Source organism: Palaemon carinicauda, chromosome 8, assembly GCF_036898095.1.
Source record: "Palaemon carinicauda isolate YSFRI2023 chromosome 8, ASM3689809v2, whole genome shotgun sequence".
Taxonomy (NCBI): domain Eukaryota; kingdom Metazoa; phylum Arthropoda; class Malacostraca; order Decapoda; family Palaemonidae; genus Palaemon; species Palaemon carinicauda.
This window is the reverse complement of record NC_090732.1, coordinates 130,388,010-130,400,140: the sequence shown is the minus strand read 5'-3', so window position 1 is coordinate 130,400,140 and position 12,131 is coordinate 130,388,010. Positions and strand designations below refer to the sequence as shown.

Here is a 12,131-nt window from a genome sequence, read left to right as displayed (position 1 = left end):
ATGTACGTCAGAGAGTCAAAGAAGGTTGCAAAGTGTTGGGGGCAGTTAAGGGAGTAGTAAAAAATAGAAGGTTGGGCATGAATGTAAAGAGAGTTCTATATGAGAAAGTGATTGTACCAACTGTGATGTATGGATCGGAGTTGTGGGGAATGAAAGTGATGGAGAGACAGAAATTGAATGTGTTTGAGATGAAGTGTCTGAGGAGTATGGCTGGTGTATCTCGAGTAGATAGGGTTAGGAACGAAGTGGTGAGGGTGAGAACGGGTGTAAGAAATGAGTTAGCGGCTAGAGTGGATATGAATGTGTTGAGGTGGTTTGGCCATGTTGAGAGAATGGAAAATGGCTGTCTGCTAAAGAAGGTGATGAATGCAAGAGTTGATGGGAGAAGTACAAGAGGAAGGCCAAGGTTTGGGTGGATGGATGGTGTGAAGAAAGCTCTGGGTGATAGGAGGATAGATGTGAGAGAGGCAAGAGAGCGTGCTAGAAATAGGAATGAATGGCGAGCGATTGTGACGCAGTTCCGGTAGGCCCTGCTGCTTCCTCCGGTGCCTTAGATGACCGCGGAGGTAGCAGCAGTAGGGGACTCAGCAGTATGAAGCTTCATCTGTGGTGGAAATGTGGGAGGTTGGGCTGTGGCACCCTAGCAGTACCAGCTGAACTCGGCTGAGTCCCTGGTTAGGCTGGAGGAACGTAGAGAGTAGAGGTCCCCTTTTTTGTTTTGTTTCTTATTGATGTCGGCTACCCCCTAAAATTGGGGGAAGTGCCTTTGGTATATGGATGGATTACCCTAGAAAGATTTTTATTTTTGTTATTTTAATCAGAATTACATAACTATAGATGATAATGTTCAAAGTTATAGCACCTGGCTGTAATAGGGAACTTCTGTTGACATTGTTTGTATAACTATAAGTTTGGGGAAGTTCTCCATCACTCAAATGGGTCGTAAGCTCTTTGCAAAATGAACATTTTATTTTCTTGTTAACTGAGAAACAGCAGTAACCAGCTAAATCAACTATAAATGGAATAACTTCTTCAAATTCGTCAAAATCTTCCAGCTCGATATTAAAATCAAAGTCCCCAAAATTTATGTGCTCATCACACAAAAATTCCTTTCTTCCAACTTAATTTCCTAAAATTCAGTGAAATTTACAAACTTGCCATTAGGAGGTAAAGTGTATCTGGGAATAGATATAATTCTTAGTTTTATCTCCTCTCAAATTCAAAAACTTGGCACACTAATATGTTATACTGTAATTGCCACCCAAGAGCTGACACCACTTACTAAATCTTTCTTCCAGATTATCAGTTAGGAATTTGCCATCAATAATGTACTGCATTTTCCATTCAGAAATACAGTAATTTGTAAGCTCTATAAGTCCATGTGTTGTGTGTTTCAAAGCAGTAAACGTTTCTCGTGTCAAATTTTCCTTGGTTGATTTGTTTCCATCCCAGACTTGTAACCATACATGACAATTGTTGAGAAAGTTAAATTTTATATCTTCAAGGTATTGCATAATGATTTTACATTCATTATGGTCTACCATATGTGAATTACCTTAATGTAATCTGCTATTTTGGAAGAATATGGAAAGTAGCTTTTCATTACCAAAATCAATAAAGTAGTGCTTCAATAATATACAGTACACACCTTATTAGGCAGAATGGTGGAAAATCGTAAACGTCGAGACCATCCCAAGGATATTGAAAAGGCTCCTCGAACACTGCCTCTGGGTCTGGCTTGTTTATTTAAGCCACCTTGGTGGTGTTGCATATCAAAACCAATGAGTGGCCGGCACTAGAAGGCAAAAGTGTTAGAGAGCAATTAGAGCTGCTTTGAGCTCTAAAACTCCGATGTATTACTGACGTTCCTCATCTGACCATCATCCTGACACCTGATGTTACAGGAGGTGTGTCCACAACCCTTCCTTCAATGCATCTGTGAATAGAAGTTCTGGGGGCAGTAAGAGGAGGGGCTGAGCCCTTCAGAAGATTGGCTCCATCCAACCAATCCACGTCTCATCTGTGCTCTTCCTCTACAAGAACTTGCATTCCAAGGGGAGGTGGTGCCCTGAGACCAGTGATGTTTCAGTTTCCATTGGATGGAACACATCCGGAAACATCCGTTCAGGATGAGCCGCTTCAAGGACGCTAGATGACCTTGCAACCTCTACCACTTATGTGCCTGTAGCTGATATTGAAGAAGGAAGGGGAAACACTCATGAGCTCTCATAGGCGTGCCATGCAATCCTGTAATGGGAAAAATTCTCCTGAGGATCATGTCGATGATCATCCCTGAGTATAGATGTCTTTGTTTGGGCAAAAGAACCAACTTCTTCCAATTTACCACAATCTTCCGATCGTGGAAGAATGAGAGAACTCTGTCTTGGTGAAGAAGAAGGTCTTCTCTGTGTCCACTAATATTAGCCAATAGTCTAGGTATTGCAATAGACAGATTCTGTTGACATGTGCCCAGACCAAAATCAGAGTGAAGACTAGAGGCGAAAAGCCCGGTGCGAAAGCAAATCTTGGCTCGCCTTTCCCTTCTTCTCGGCCACCATTCTCAACATCCACCATTTGGAAAAATGAGGGACCCATGACAGACACATTCCTAAGAAGTAGGACCTAGTTACGGGTGACCTGCCTTTGAAATTTAGGAGGCATCACACACCTTTAGAACCTAGTTGGCCCCTGATGGATTAGGAACTCTATGGCCCTGGCACCCCTCAAAACGATGTTCTTGAAAGCCTTGCACTTGTGAGGTCTGTGAGATCCTCTGTGTTGACAAGGAAACTGACAGTACCTGATCAATGATTAATCTACGAGGCTGCCTAGATGGTCGCCATGGCTGTGCTCTCCGTATTCAAGATGTCATTAGCCACAAAGATAACAGGCTGGCAGGCTAACCGATCTGCCATGATACCCTATTGCTAATGCAGAAAACTGCAGGATCAAGCAGCAAGGGGAGGGAGAAAGCTTCTTGGATTTTATAATACTTCCTCTGACAAGCAAATGCTGGAGGAATGATCTAAGAGAATCTCCCTGCAGTAAGTGACCTAGGCATCTACCTTATCAAGGGCTTCTGAGGCCAGAAGCAACCAAGGAAGCTCCAACAGAGGTACACTGTTACAGGGAGCCTGTTGGTCTACTTATAGCTGCCTTCATTCCCTGAGAGGAGGGGGGAAGCAAGGAGCTTCACTGAGAATGTTCACCTTCCTGATGCTAGCAAGCACCTCTAGGAAGGCGGACTCTGATTTGCCCTCCTTTGTATCAAGGGTCTTTGGCCAGGGCAGCTGAGGTAGAGTGCCATCAGAGGCGTAAGAATTGTAGTCTGTGCCTTTCTGGTCATCCCTCTCTGACACTGTACCCAGCGTAGAGGGGGCTCAAAATCAAAATAAGATTCTCACTCTTCTCCCCGGAGAGGGAAGCGAGACCTAGAGGAGCTCTTCGCAGTGTTCTTCCAAGGGTTAGATTGGAACCCCAAACTGGACTCTTCGTGAACTCCTCAAGTCCATGACCAGTCGAAAGATTCTATTTTTAGGCATGGTCTTTGAGTCCTAGCTCAAGGGGAGGAGACTGGTGGTCGCCTTCCTTTCCCTTGACGTCTTATGTTCTGGATCTAAATGGACTTTCATCCATTTGGAAGGAGGCTGCCGGGATCCCTCATCATACCTTCTACGGCTGTGAGGAGAGGGGGAGTGAGACACAGTGTCTCTATCAATCAGTGATGGTCGAAACTCTTCGACGTATGTGATCTGGGGCTCCAATGTAATCTACGACGGAAAGTATCAACAGGAGGTGAAGTCATTTGGCGCTGATGTTTGCATCTTTTATAATCTAGTTAGGTTGGAATGATTCCAAATTCTTGAAATTGAGGATTAAAACTCTGAGGAGTTTGTGCCTTAACCCTCTCAGGTGAGCATTCTGGATGGCAGTCCAACATGGAGGCATGAGGACTGCAAGCAAGCATAGGATCTTGCTTGAATTACAGCAAGATTAGTGCCCTGCTGTGTCAGTAGTTACCTTCAACCTATGCTTTAATGGTGAGTGTGCAAGGACCACGTGCTGATGGATCACCTCTTGACATCTGTGGCAATTCTACTGCCTAACTGTTGAGCACACCATTAGATGACAAGATTATTCCTCACTCATAAGATGCAGGAGAGGGAAAATTGTTCTGAGTTGCCTGGTGCACACACACACAGGTGAACTATCGTGCTCAGGAGCAAATACGCTCCAATGGGTAACAATGTATTGGTGGCTCTCTCAGCAATCACGATCACTATAGAGGGCATGAGACAGGACATGCTTGTACACGTGCTACTGCTGACGATGAAGAGATAACTCTGAAGAGCTGGGCGCTCAAGCGCTGGTGCTTCTGAGCTTTCTGTAGGGTGAATGGGAGCCCTATATATGAGAGCGAGAACACACATTTGCGCATATGCTCAAGGTCAGGCTCCCAAGTGCCAACAAGCTCAGAGGGCATGTTGAGAGGCGCATTGCTTCATTAACATGTATACGCATCCCAGGAGGAGGGCAATAGGGAGACTTATTAGCAAGTGTGTCTCCTACAAGAGGCTCAAGAGGAGGTCAAGCACCCGAAAAGGTGATGGTGGGCTTTGGGGGCATGAGACAGAGAAGAAGAGACTCTCTCTTCTCTGCTCTGGAGGAAGACGAGCTGATGGCAACTCCAGCAAGAACCAAAACTCTCCTTGCCTAGCTCCCAAAGACAGTGCCTGCACCAGACATTCCTTGGAGGGGGATCTGCAGCTACAAGGAAGGCCACACCAGTCGTAAGGCATCGTCCATCTAAAAACTGGGTTCCCCAAGAGGAAGGCCCTCCAATTTTGCTAGGGGGAAACAAAAAGGTCTTCCTGCCTTGATATTTGCCCTAATGTTAAAAGGCCACCACTCTTATCCGAGCAGCCTCTGGAGGAGACTGATGGGGAAGGGTCGGAAAGTAGCGCACTGGACGAATGGGAGAGAGTTCGCAACTTCTTTGACCTTGAAAATGACCCCGAGGGCAAAGAATCCATTTTAGCTCTTCTTCCTCCTCTTGCTGTATGCCTCACACTGGGAGAATTGCCACTCCCGACACTCATCACAGGGAGAAGCCTGGTTGCAGGAGTGTCCTCTGCATGACGGGCATAAAGGATGAAGATGTTTCCCTCTTAGACATAAAGGTGCTACACTTCTGACCTGACACCCCTGGGCAAGTCCGCATCTTTAACAGGATCACCACCGAAGACACTCACTCGCAAGCATTCTAAAAAGAAAAAGTGAAAAAAAATAAAGCAGCTAGTCATTGGGAACATCCATTCTCCCCAAAATGGCAGAAATCAAAGTGGATTGGCAGTGAGCAAGCACGGGGGCATTGCTTCTCTGCTAACATCGATGGGCAGTACTTCACTGCTAACAGGATTGTGTATATCTCGTTATAAAATTTTAACAGCTGTGTACTCCACCTTCATTGTTATCTTCTCCTATGTTAAGGACGAAAGTTTATATGTGTGCTGGAACAAAGCTATATAAAGCCTATCTGATTACAAGGTAATAAAAAAAATACTCCAGTGACACTTCACACCACGATGATTATTTTCTTGACCTAGTAACCACATTAATAACCCTTGAGTGTTATGTTGATTTTGGATAGTCTATAGTCTAAGTTCTTTCCCTTTAGCAGATAAAATCATGTCATACATTAACAGTTAAAAAAATAAGAGAGATCTGACGTAAGACAGGGCTTCCAAAAATTTTAATATTGAAATTTGTCACTCAGGTATCAAAGTAAGAACATGTGGAATGAAAAATATCTAAATGGTTGCTACAACAAATAAATTAAAAACAAAAAATATCATATTCCAAAATGAAGAGAAATACCTAAAGGTAGGTTTGGATTTTCTCAAGCATATCTCTTCATAAAAATCCTATACTGTAATACATTACAAATGTGGCTATTGGCACCATTTGAAAAATACTTGTCCCACAATAATTATAAAGAACTGAATACAAAATAACTAACTGCATGAATTTGCAATTGGAACCATCAGGGCAAAATCCAGAGAAGTAGTTCATGCACAGAACACGACGAACGTGGCGATTCCTGCACTGAGGTCCATGGCGACAAAAGCCTCTGTCATACCAAGGACAATCTTTTATTCTCAAATCTGGATTTATGTGTAAGAAGGGGCACTCTTTATTATGACAAGCATCTGCAAACAAAATCATAATTAATACACAAGTTACAATAATATATATACTTTACTGCATTCTACAGTGAACTCTTGTAAAGTAATGGTATAAAAGCCAGAGTATAGTATCAATCTTTCTCACAATAAAAGGAAACAAGGTTAGATAAAAACCAATATTATATTTTTCACATAATATTGGAGCTACATATCTAAGAATTTCTGAAATTTCTTTACCAAAATAAAGATTTCTCGCCTCCAACTACGTATAAAGAGCGAGTTTGGTAGTATTATAAAAAAATTATAATAGTTTCAAACTTAGTAACTTTTACATATCTGAATTCAGTTACTTCTGTTAATGTTACTTTTATTAAGACTGTAATTAGATTGTTTTCAAGAAAATTTATTGCAGTTTATTCCACTGAGCATTGTCTTTTGTTACAAATGCTCTTAACAATTAATAAGAGCATTAGTGCTAAATGTTGGCAATAAATGCTGTTGATTATTTAAATATCATTAAAAAATTTATTTTAAAATCAGATATTTCCATACTTTCCTAGGACTCACAACGCAAATATCTTTGATGTGTGACCTTCTTGGGCCTTGAAATAAAGATGAGAAATTTTTGCTCTCAACTACCCATGTTCTCGCCTAAAAGGTACATTGAGTGAGGGATCTTTTGATTACATTAAGAGGCTAAACCTCTGACTAATGATCCAAAAGTTCTGCCTTACTCGATGTTCTCATACTATTTAAGTTACTAAGAATATAAACTAAAAGACCACTTGAAATAGGCAGGCTGGGAAGGTCCGGCTGACAGAGGAGTGGGCCTCAACCAGAAGAGTAAACAGATCAGGATTAAAAGAATAAAATAAACTATCAAATTCTGTAATTTCAATGGATATTGTATTTGAGTAATAAAGGGATTTTGACGAAGGAAAAATCTATTTCTAGGGAGAGACCTGTGGCGCCCGGTGAAAGAACTTACAGGCTCTTAAATACCCAACAGTTGCAGCTGGGAGCCTTATCTCTCCCCGGTGATCTTTTGTGAAGGAGCGGAGTTTGTGCAAGACTTTCAGTAGAAGATTCACTGGAGGGAATAAGTAGATCTTCTGCCAATGGTTCCAATCCAGGGTTAATGCGTCCATGGCATAAGCCTGAGGGTCCAGGTTCGGTGTCACATAACATGGGAGTTTGTGATTGAGTCGGGTCGCGAATAGATCTACCTGGAGACCTGGAACCAGCCTGAGTATCCACCGGATGGAGTGCATGTCCAGGGACCACTCCGATTCCAGTGGGCTCGTCCTGGATAATGAGTCTGCTATCACATTCTGGACTCCTGCTAGGTGAGTTGCTGACAGGAACCAGTCTTTGTCGGCTGCCAAGGCGAAGATAGTGACCAGGATCTGATTCAGGTTGGGTGATTTGGACCCCCCTCTGTTGAGGCAGTGGACTACGGCCGTGCTGTCTGAGACTACTCTGATGTGGGTCGACCTCGGAGGAGAGATTCTCTTCAGGGTCAAGAACACCGCCATGGCTTCGAGAACATTGATATGGAACTGCCTCATGGCGGTTGACCAAGAGCCCTGAAACATCTGATGTTGGGAGTAACCCCCCCATCCACTCAGAGACGCGTCGGTATGAATTGTCACTTGTGGAGAGGGGAACTGTAGAGGAACCGATTTGGAGAGGTTCCTCCGTTCGGACCATGGTTGTAGTCTCATTTTCAAGACAGAGGGGATCTTCGAGGTCTTGTCTCTTAAAGGTATTGTCGCTCTCTTTCTCCAAACTCGATTGATGTCTTTGAGTTTGGCTTTTAATAGGAGATCGGTCAGTGAGGCAAATTGGAGAAGGCCGATGATTCGTTCCAAAGCTCTTCTGGACACCTGTTTGTGTTTGAGAAAGTTCCTGACCTTGGAAGCTATCTCCCTTACCTTCTTGGGAGGAAGGGAGAGCCTGTGCTTTGAAAGGTCCCAACGGATGCCTAACCATTCGAAGTGGCTTGATGGTTGTAGGCGGGACTTCCGGAGGTTGACTTGGAAGCCCAGTTTGGCGAGAAAATGGAGTACCTTCGACGTAGCTCTGTTGCATTCCTGGTGCGACTGGGCCCAAATGAGCCAATCGTCCAGATAGGCGACGATCTGTATCCCTTGGTGTAGGTAAGTAAGCATAAACATAAACTAGCCACAGGGCATAGTGAGAGTAAGGTTAAACAAACATGATAACAGGGACTCCTTTGAGTATCAGAGCAAACATGCAACAAAACTGACATGGCTAAGAATATCCCAACCCTATAACTACGGTACACAATAATAGTTACAATCATATTAACCTAATATGTAATAAACTTAGGGCTAACGAACCACCAAGGAAGCGGCGTCGTGGTGCGAGTGGCGGGTAGGAGGGAGAAGAAAAGAGATGGATGAAAGGAATGAAAGGAAGAACAAAAGATCACTGGGGAGAGATAAGGCTCCCAGCTGCAACCGTTGGGTATTTAAGAGCCTATAAGTTCTTTCACCGGCCGCCACAGGTCGACCCAGAAATACTGTCTACCACACTTCCCAGGAGGAAGGAGAGTGGTAATATTAAAAACAAAAACAGTAAAAAATTTTACAATTAATATAAAAAATTTTAAGTAATTTTTATTTTTCCTAACATACTTACCGAGAACTACTTTCTTTGGAGTCACTTGTGATCTCTCTCTTTCGACCAAGGTTTTCGCGCCGTTACCCCCCTACTCCGTTCTCTACATAGGCCTACCCCCGCCGCAAAGGAATGCGCCCCGAGGGCAGGATTAGGGCAGGTCACTGCCTCTCTGGGTCATTCTCCTCATTAAGTTCGTCGTATAGCCCAACCTGGCAATGGCAGGATGGCACTCGGGGACGGAAGGGAGGGCCATTACCCGAAAGTAGTTCTCGGTAAGTATGTTAGGAAAAATAAAAATTACTTAAAATTTTTGATTTGTTCCAACACAAATACTTACCTCGAACTACTTTCTTTGGAGACTTATACTTTAGGAGGCGGGAGTGCTATTCTGACACTTGACTTGGCACGTAGGGCCTAGAGGGCTATGGAATGCGGGGGCCTATCAGAGTGCGGGAGTGAGGGTAACTGCGCAACCTTACGCTATTATCTAAGACTCACCTCTTAAAAAATTCTTCTGACGATTTCCTCTGAAGTGTAGTCGCGAAGAATGTGTTCACCGTTGAGGACAGCCTCTGGCCTTACCGCTACACAGCTTGGAGGGCGGCAATGACTGTCCCAATGGAGAACCCGTCCAAGGATTTCCTTGAATAATCCTTGAGGTAGTGGGCAGTAAAGGTTGACTGGTGCGACCAAGTGCCTGCCTGTAGGATCTGCCCCACCGCCATGTTTCTCTCAAAGGCCAAGGAGGTGCTCAGACCCCTGATGTCATGGGGCCGGGGAGTGCCTGGCACTGCCATTTTATCCTCTTCATAGGTTCTAGCGATGATTTGTCTCAGCCAGAAGGAAATGGTGTTCTTGGAAACTTGCTTCCTATTAACACCTGTGGAAACGAAGAGGTTTTTGATACCTGGTCGGAGGTGAGCTGTCCTTTCCAGGTATTTCCTGAGCGTCCGTACTGGGCATAACTTCAAATCCTCCGTAATGCCCGTCTTGGGAATGGCAGGAATTAAGAAACCTTCAAACCTCGGGTCCCAGACTGCTGGGTTCTGAGTCTTAGCCACAAAGGAGGGTACGAACCTGAAGGATACTTCTTTCCACCCTTTGGAGTGCGAAACGTCGTAAGACAGACCATGGATCTCGCCCACTCTCTTAGCGGAAGCTAAGGCTAGCAAGAAAACGGTCTTGAGGGTGAGATCCTTGTCTCCGATATCCTTCAGGGGTTCAAAGGGGGGACGACTTAGCATCTTCAAGACCTTGGCTAAGTCCCACCTGGGCACTCTACTAGCTTGAGGGGGGCAGGATTGCTCGAAACTCCTGATCAGCATCGCTATGTGTCTCGAGGTCCCCAGGTCGATGCCCTTCAGGAGGAAGACTTGGCCTAAGGCGGCTCGAACTCCTTTAATGGCTGGAATTGACATTCCCACTTTATCTCTAAGATACACCAGAAACTCCGCTATGTCCGGGACCGAAGCTTTAAGAGGTCTAATGTGTTTCTCCGAGCACCACTTCGTGAAGGAGGCCCACTTCGCCTGGTATACCGCGGTCGAGGATCTCCTCAGGTATAGGGACATTCTCTTAGCTGTGGTGGTGGAGTACCCCTCCTTCTTCAGGAGCCGCTCGATAGTCTCCAGGCGTGAAGGCGAAGAGAGAGAGGGTTGTCGTGGAGCTTGAAGAAGTGCGGTTGCTGCAGGAGGTCTGACCTGGCGGGCAGAGGCCAAGGTGGTTGGCTCGCTAGGTCCTTTAGGTCCGCGAACCACTCTCTCTCCGGCCACCAGGGCGCTACCAAAGTCCTCTTTAGGTTTCGGGCGGCCCTTACTCTGTTGAGCACCTGTCTTATCAACGTGAAGGGGGGGAAAGCGTACACATCCAGGTTGTCCCACTTGTGCTGGAAGGCGTCTTCTAGGGCTGCATTTTGGTCTGGGACCGGGGAGCAATAGACCGGCAGTTGGGCATTGAGCTTTGTTGCAAAGAGGTCCATCACCGGGGAGCACCAACGTTGAATGATGAGTCTGGCTACTTCTGGGTGTAGAGACCACTCTGTCCCCACTATTTGACCTATTCTGCTGAGGCCGTCGGCCAGAACGTTTTTCTTCCCGGGGATGAACCTTGCCAGCAGCACCACTTGCTGTTCGTCTGCCCAATTCAGGATGTCTATGGCGAGGTCGCACAGCTCCTTCGATCTCATGCCCCCTTGCTTCTTTATGTAGGCCACTACCGTGGCGTTGTCGCACATTAATGCCACGGTGTTTCCCTTTAGACGACTTGCAAAGTGAAGACACACCTTCTGAACTGCTCTTAGTTCTAGGACATTGATGTGTAGACGCTTTTCGCTTTCCGACCAGGTACCCCGTGCCGTCTCTTCCAGAAGGTGGGCCCCCCACCCCTGGTTGGAGGCGTCTGTGAACAGGAGGTACTCGGGGGGACTGGACCAGAGGGGCATCCCCTTGAGGGAGTTCGACTGGCAGTGCCACCATTCCAGGGAGGTTCTCGTGTCCGGAAGGACTGGAACTAATGTTTTCTGCGAGTCCGTCTGGGACCAGAGGCTCTTGAGGTTCCATTGAATGGGTCTGAGCCTCATCCTCCCTTGGGGAACCAGTTTCTCTAATGAGACCAGGTGACCTATCAGTCTCTGCCAATCTCCCGCCCTCCTGGAGTGTTCTGACAGGAACGGCTGAATGATGTGCTTGAGGTTCCGTATCCTGTCCTGCGAGGGGAAAACCTTCCCCTGCACGGTATCCAACGTCATCCCCAAGTAGCCCATTCTGTTGGATGGGGTTAAGTTCGACTTCTTCAGATTGATTACGATCCCCAGATTCCTGCAACACTGGAGGAGGCTTCTCCCTTGTTCCTCCAAGAGGGCCCTTGAGGTGGAAAGGAGCAACCAGTCGTCCAGGTATCTGATGAGGCGGATACCCCGTTCGTGAGCCCACACGGAGACTGTCGCGAAGACCCTCGTGAACACTTGAGGGGCCGTCGACAGGCCGAAGCAAAGGGTCTTGAACTGTAGGATCTGGGGACCCCATTTTACCCGGAGGAACTTCCGACTCGACGGGTGGACAGGGATCTGGAAGTATGCGTCCTTGAGGTCGACAGTCATCATATAATCTTTCTCCCTCAAGGACAGCAGGAAGGATTTTGGGGTGTCCATCTTGAAGTCCGTCTTCTTGACGAACTTGTTGAGGGCCGACAGGTCTATCACGGGTCTCCACCCCCCCCGTTGCTTTCTCTACCAGAAACAGGTGGCTGTAGAAGCCTGGGCCTGGGAGAAGGACCTCTTCCATGGCACCCTTCTCCAACATG

At 46.0% G+C, this 12,131-nt stretch overlaps 1 protein-coding gene across 1 annotated transcript in view; it reads right to left on the bottom strand.

The window, feature by feature from the left end:
• LOC137645925 (cleavage and polyadenylation specificity factor subunit 4-like) overlaps window positions 1-12,131 on the bottom strand; it is a 74,669-nt gene that overhangs the window by 28,163 nt on the left and 34,375 nt on the right. The window contains exon 3 of the mRNA XM_068378978.1: window positions 6,020-6,209. Within this exon, the coding sequence (XP_068235079.1) occupies window positions 6,020-6,209 (190 nt within the window). The remainder of the gene's footprint in view (window positions 1-6,019; window positions 6,210-12,131) is intronic.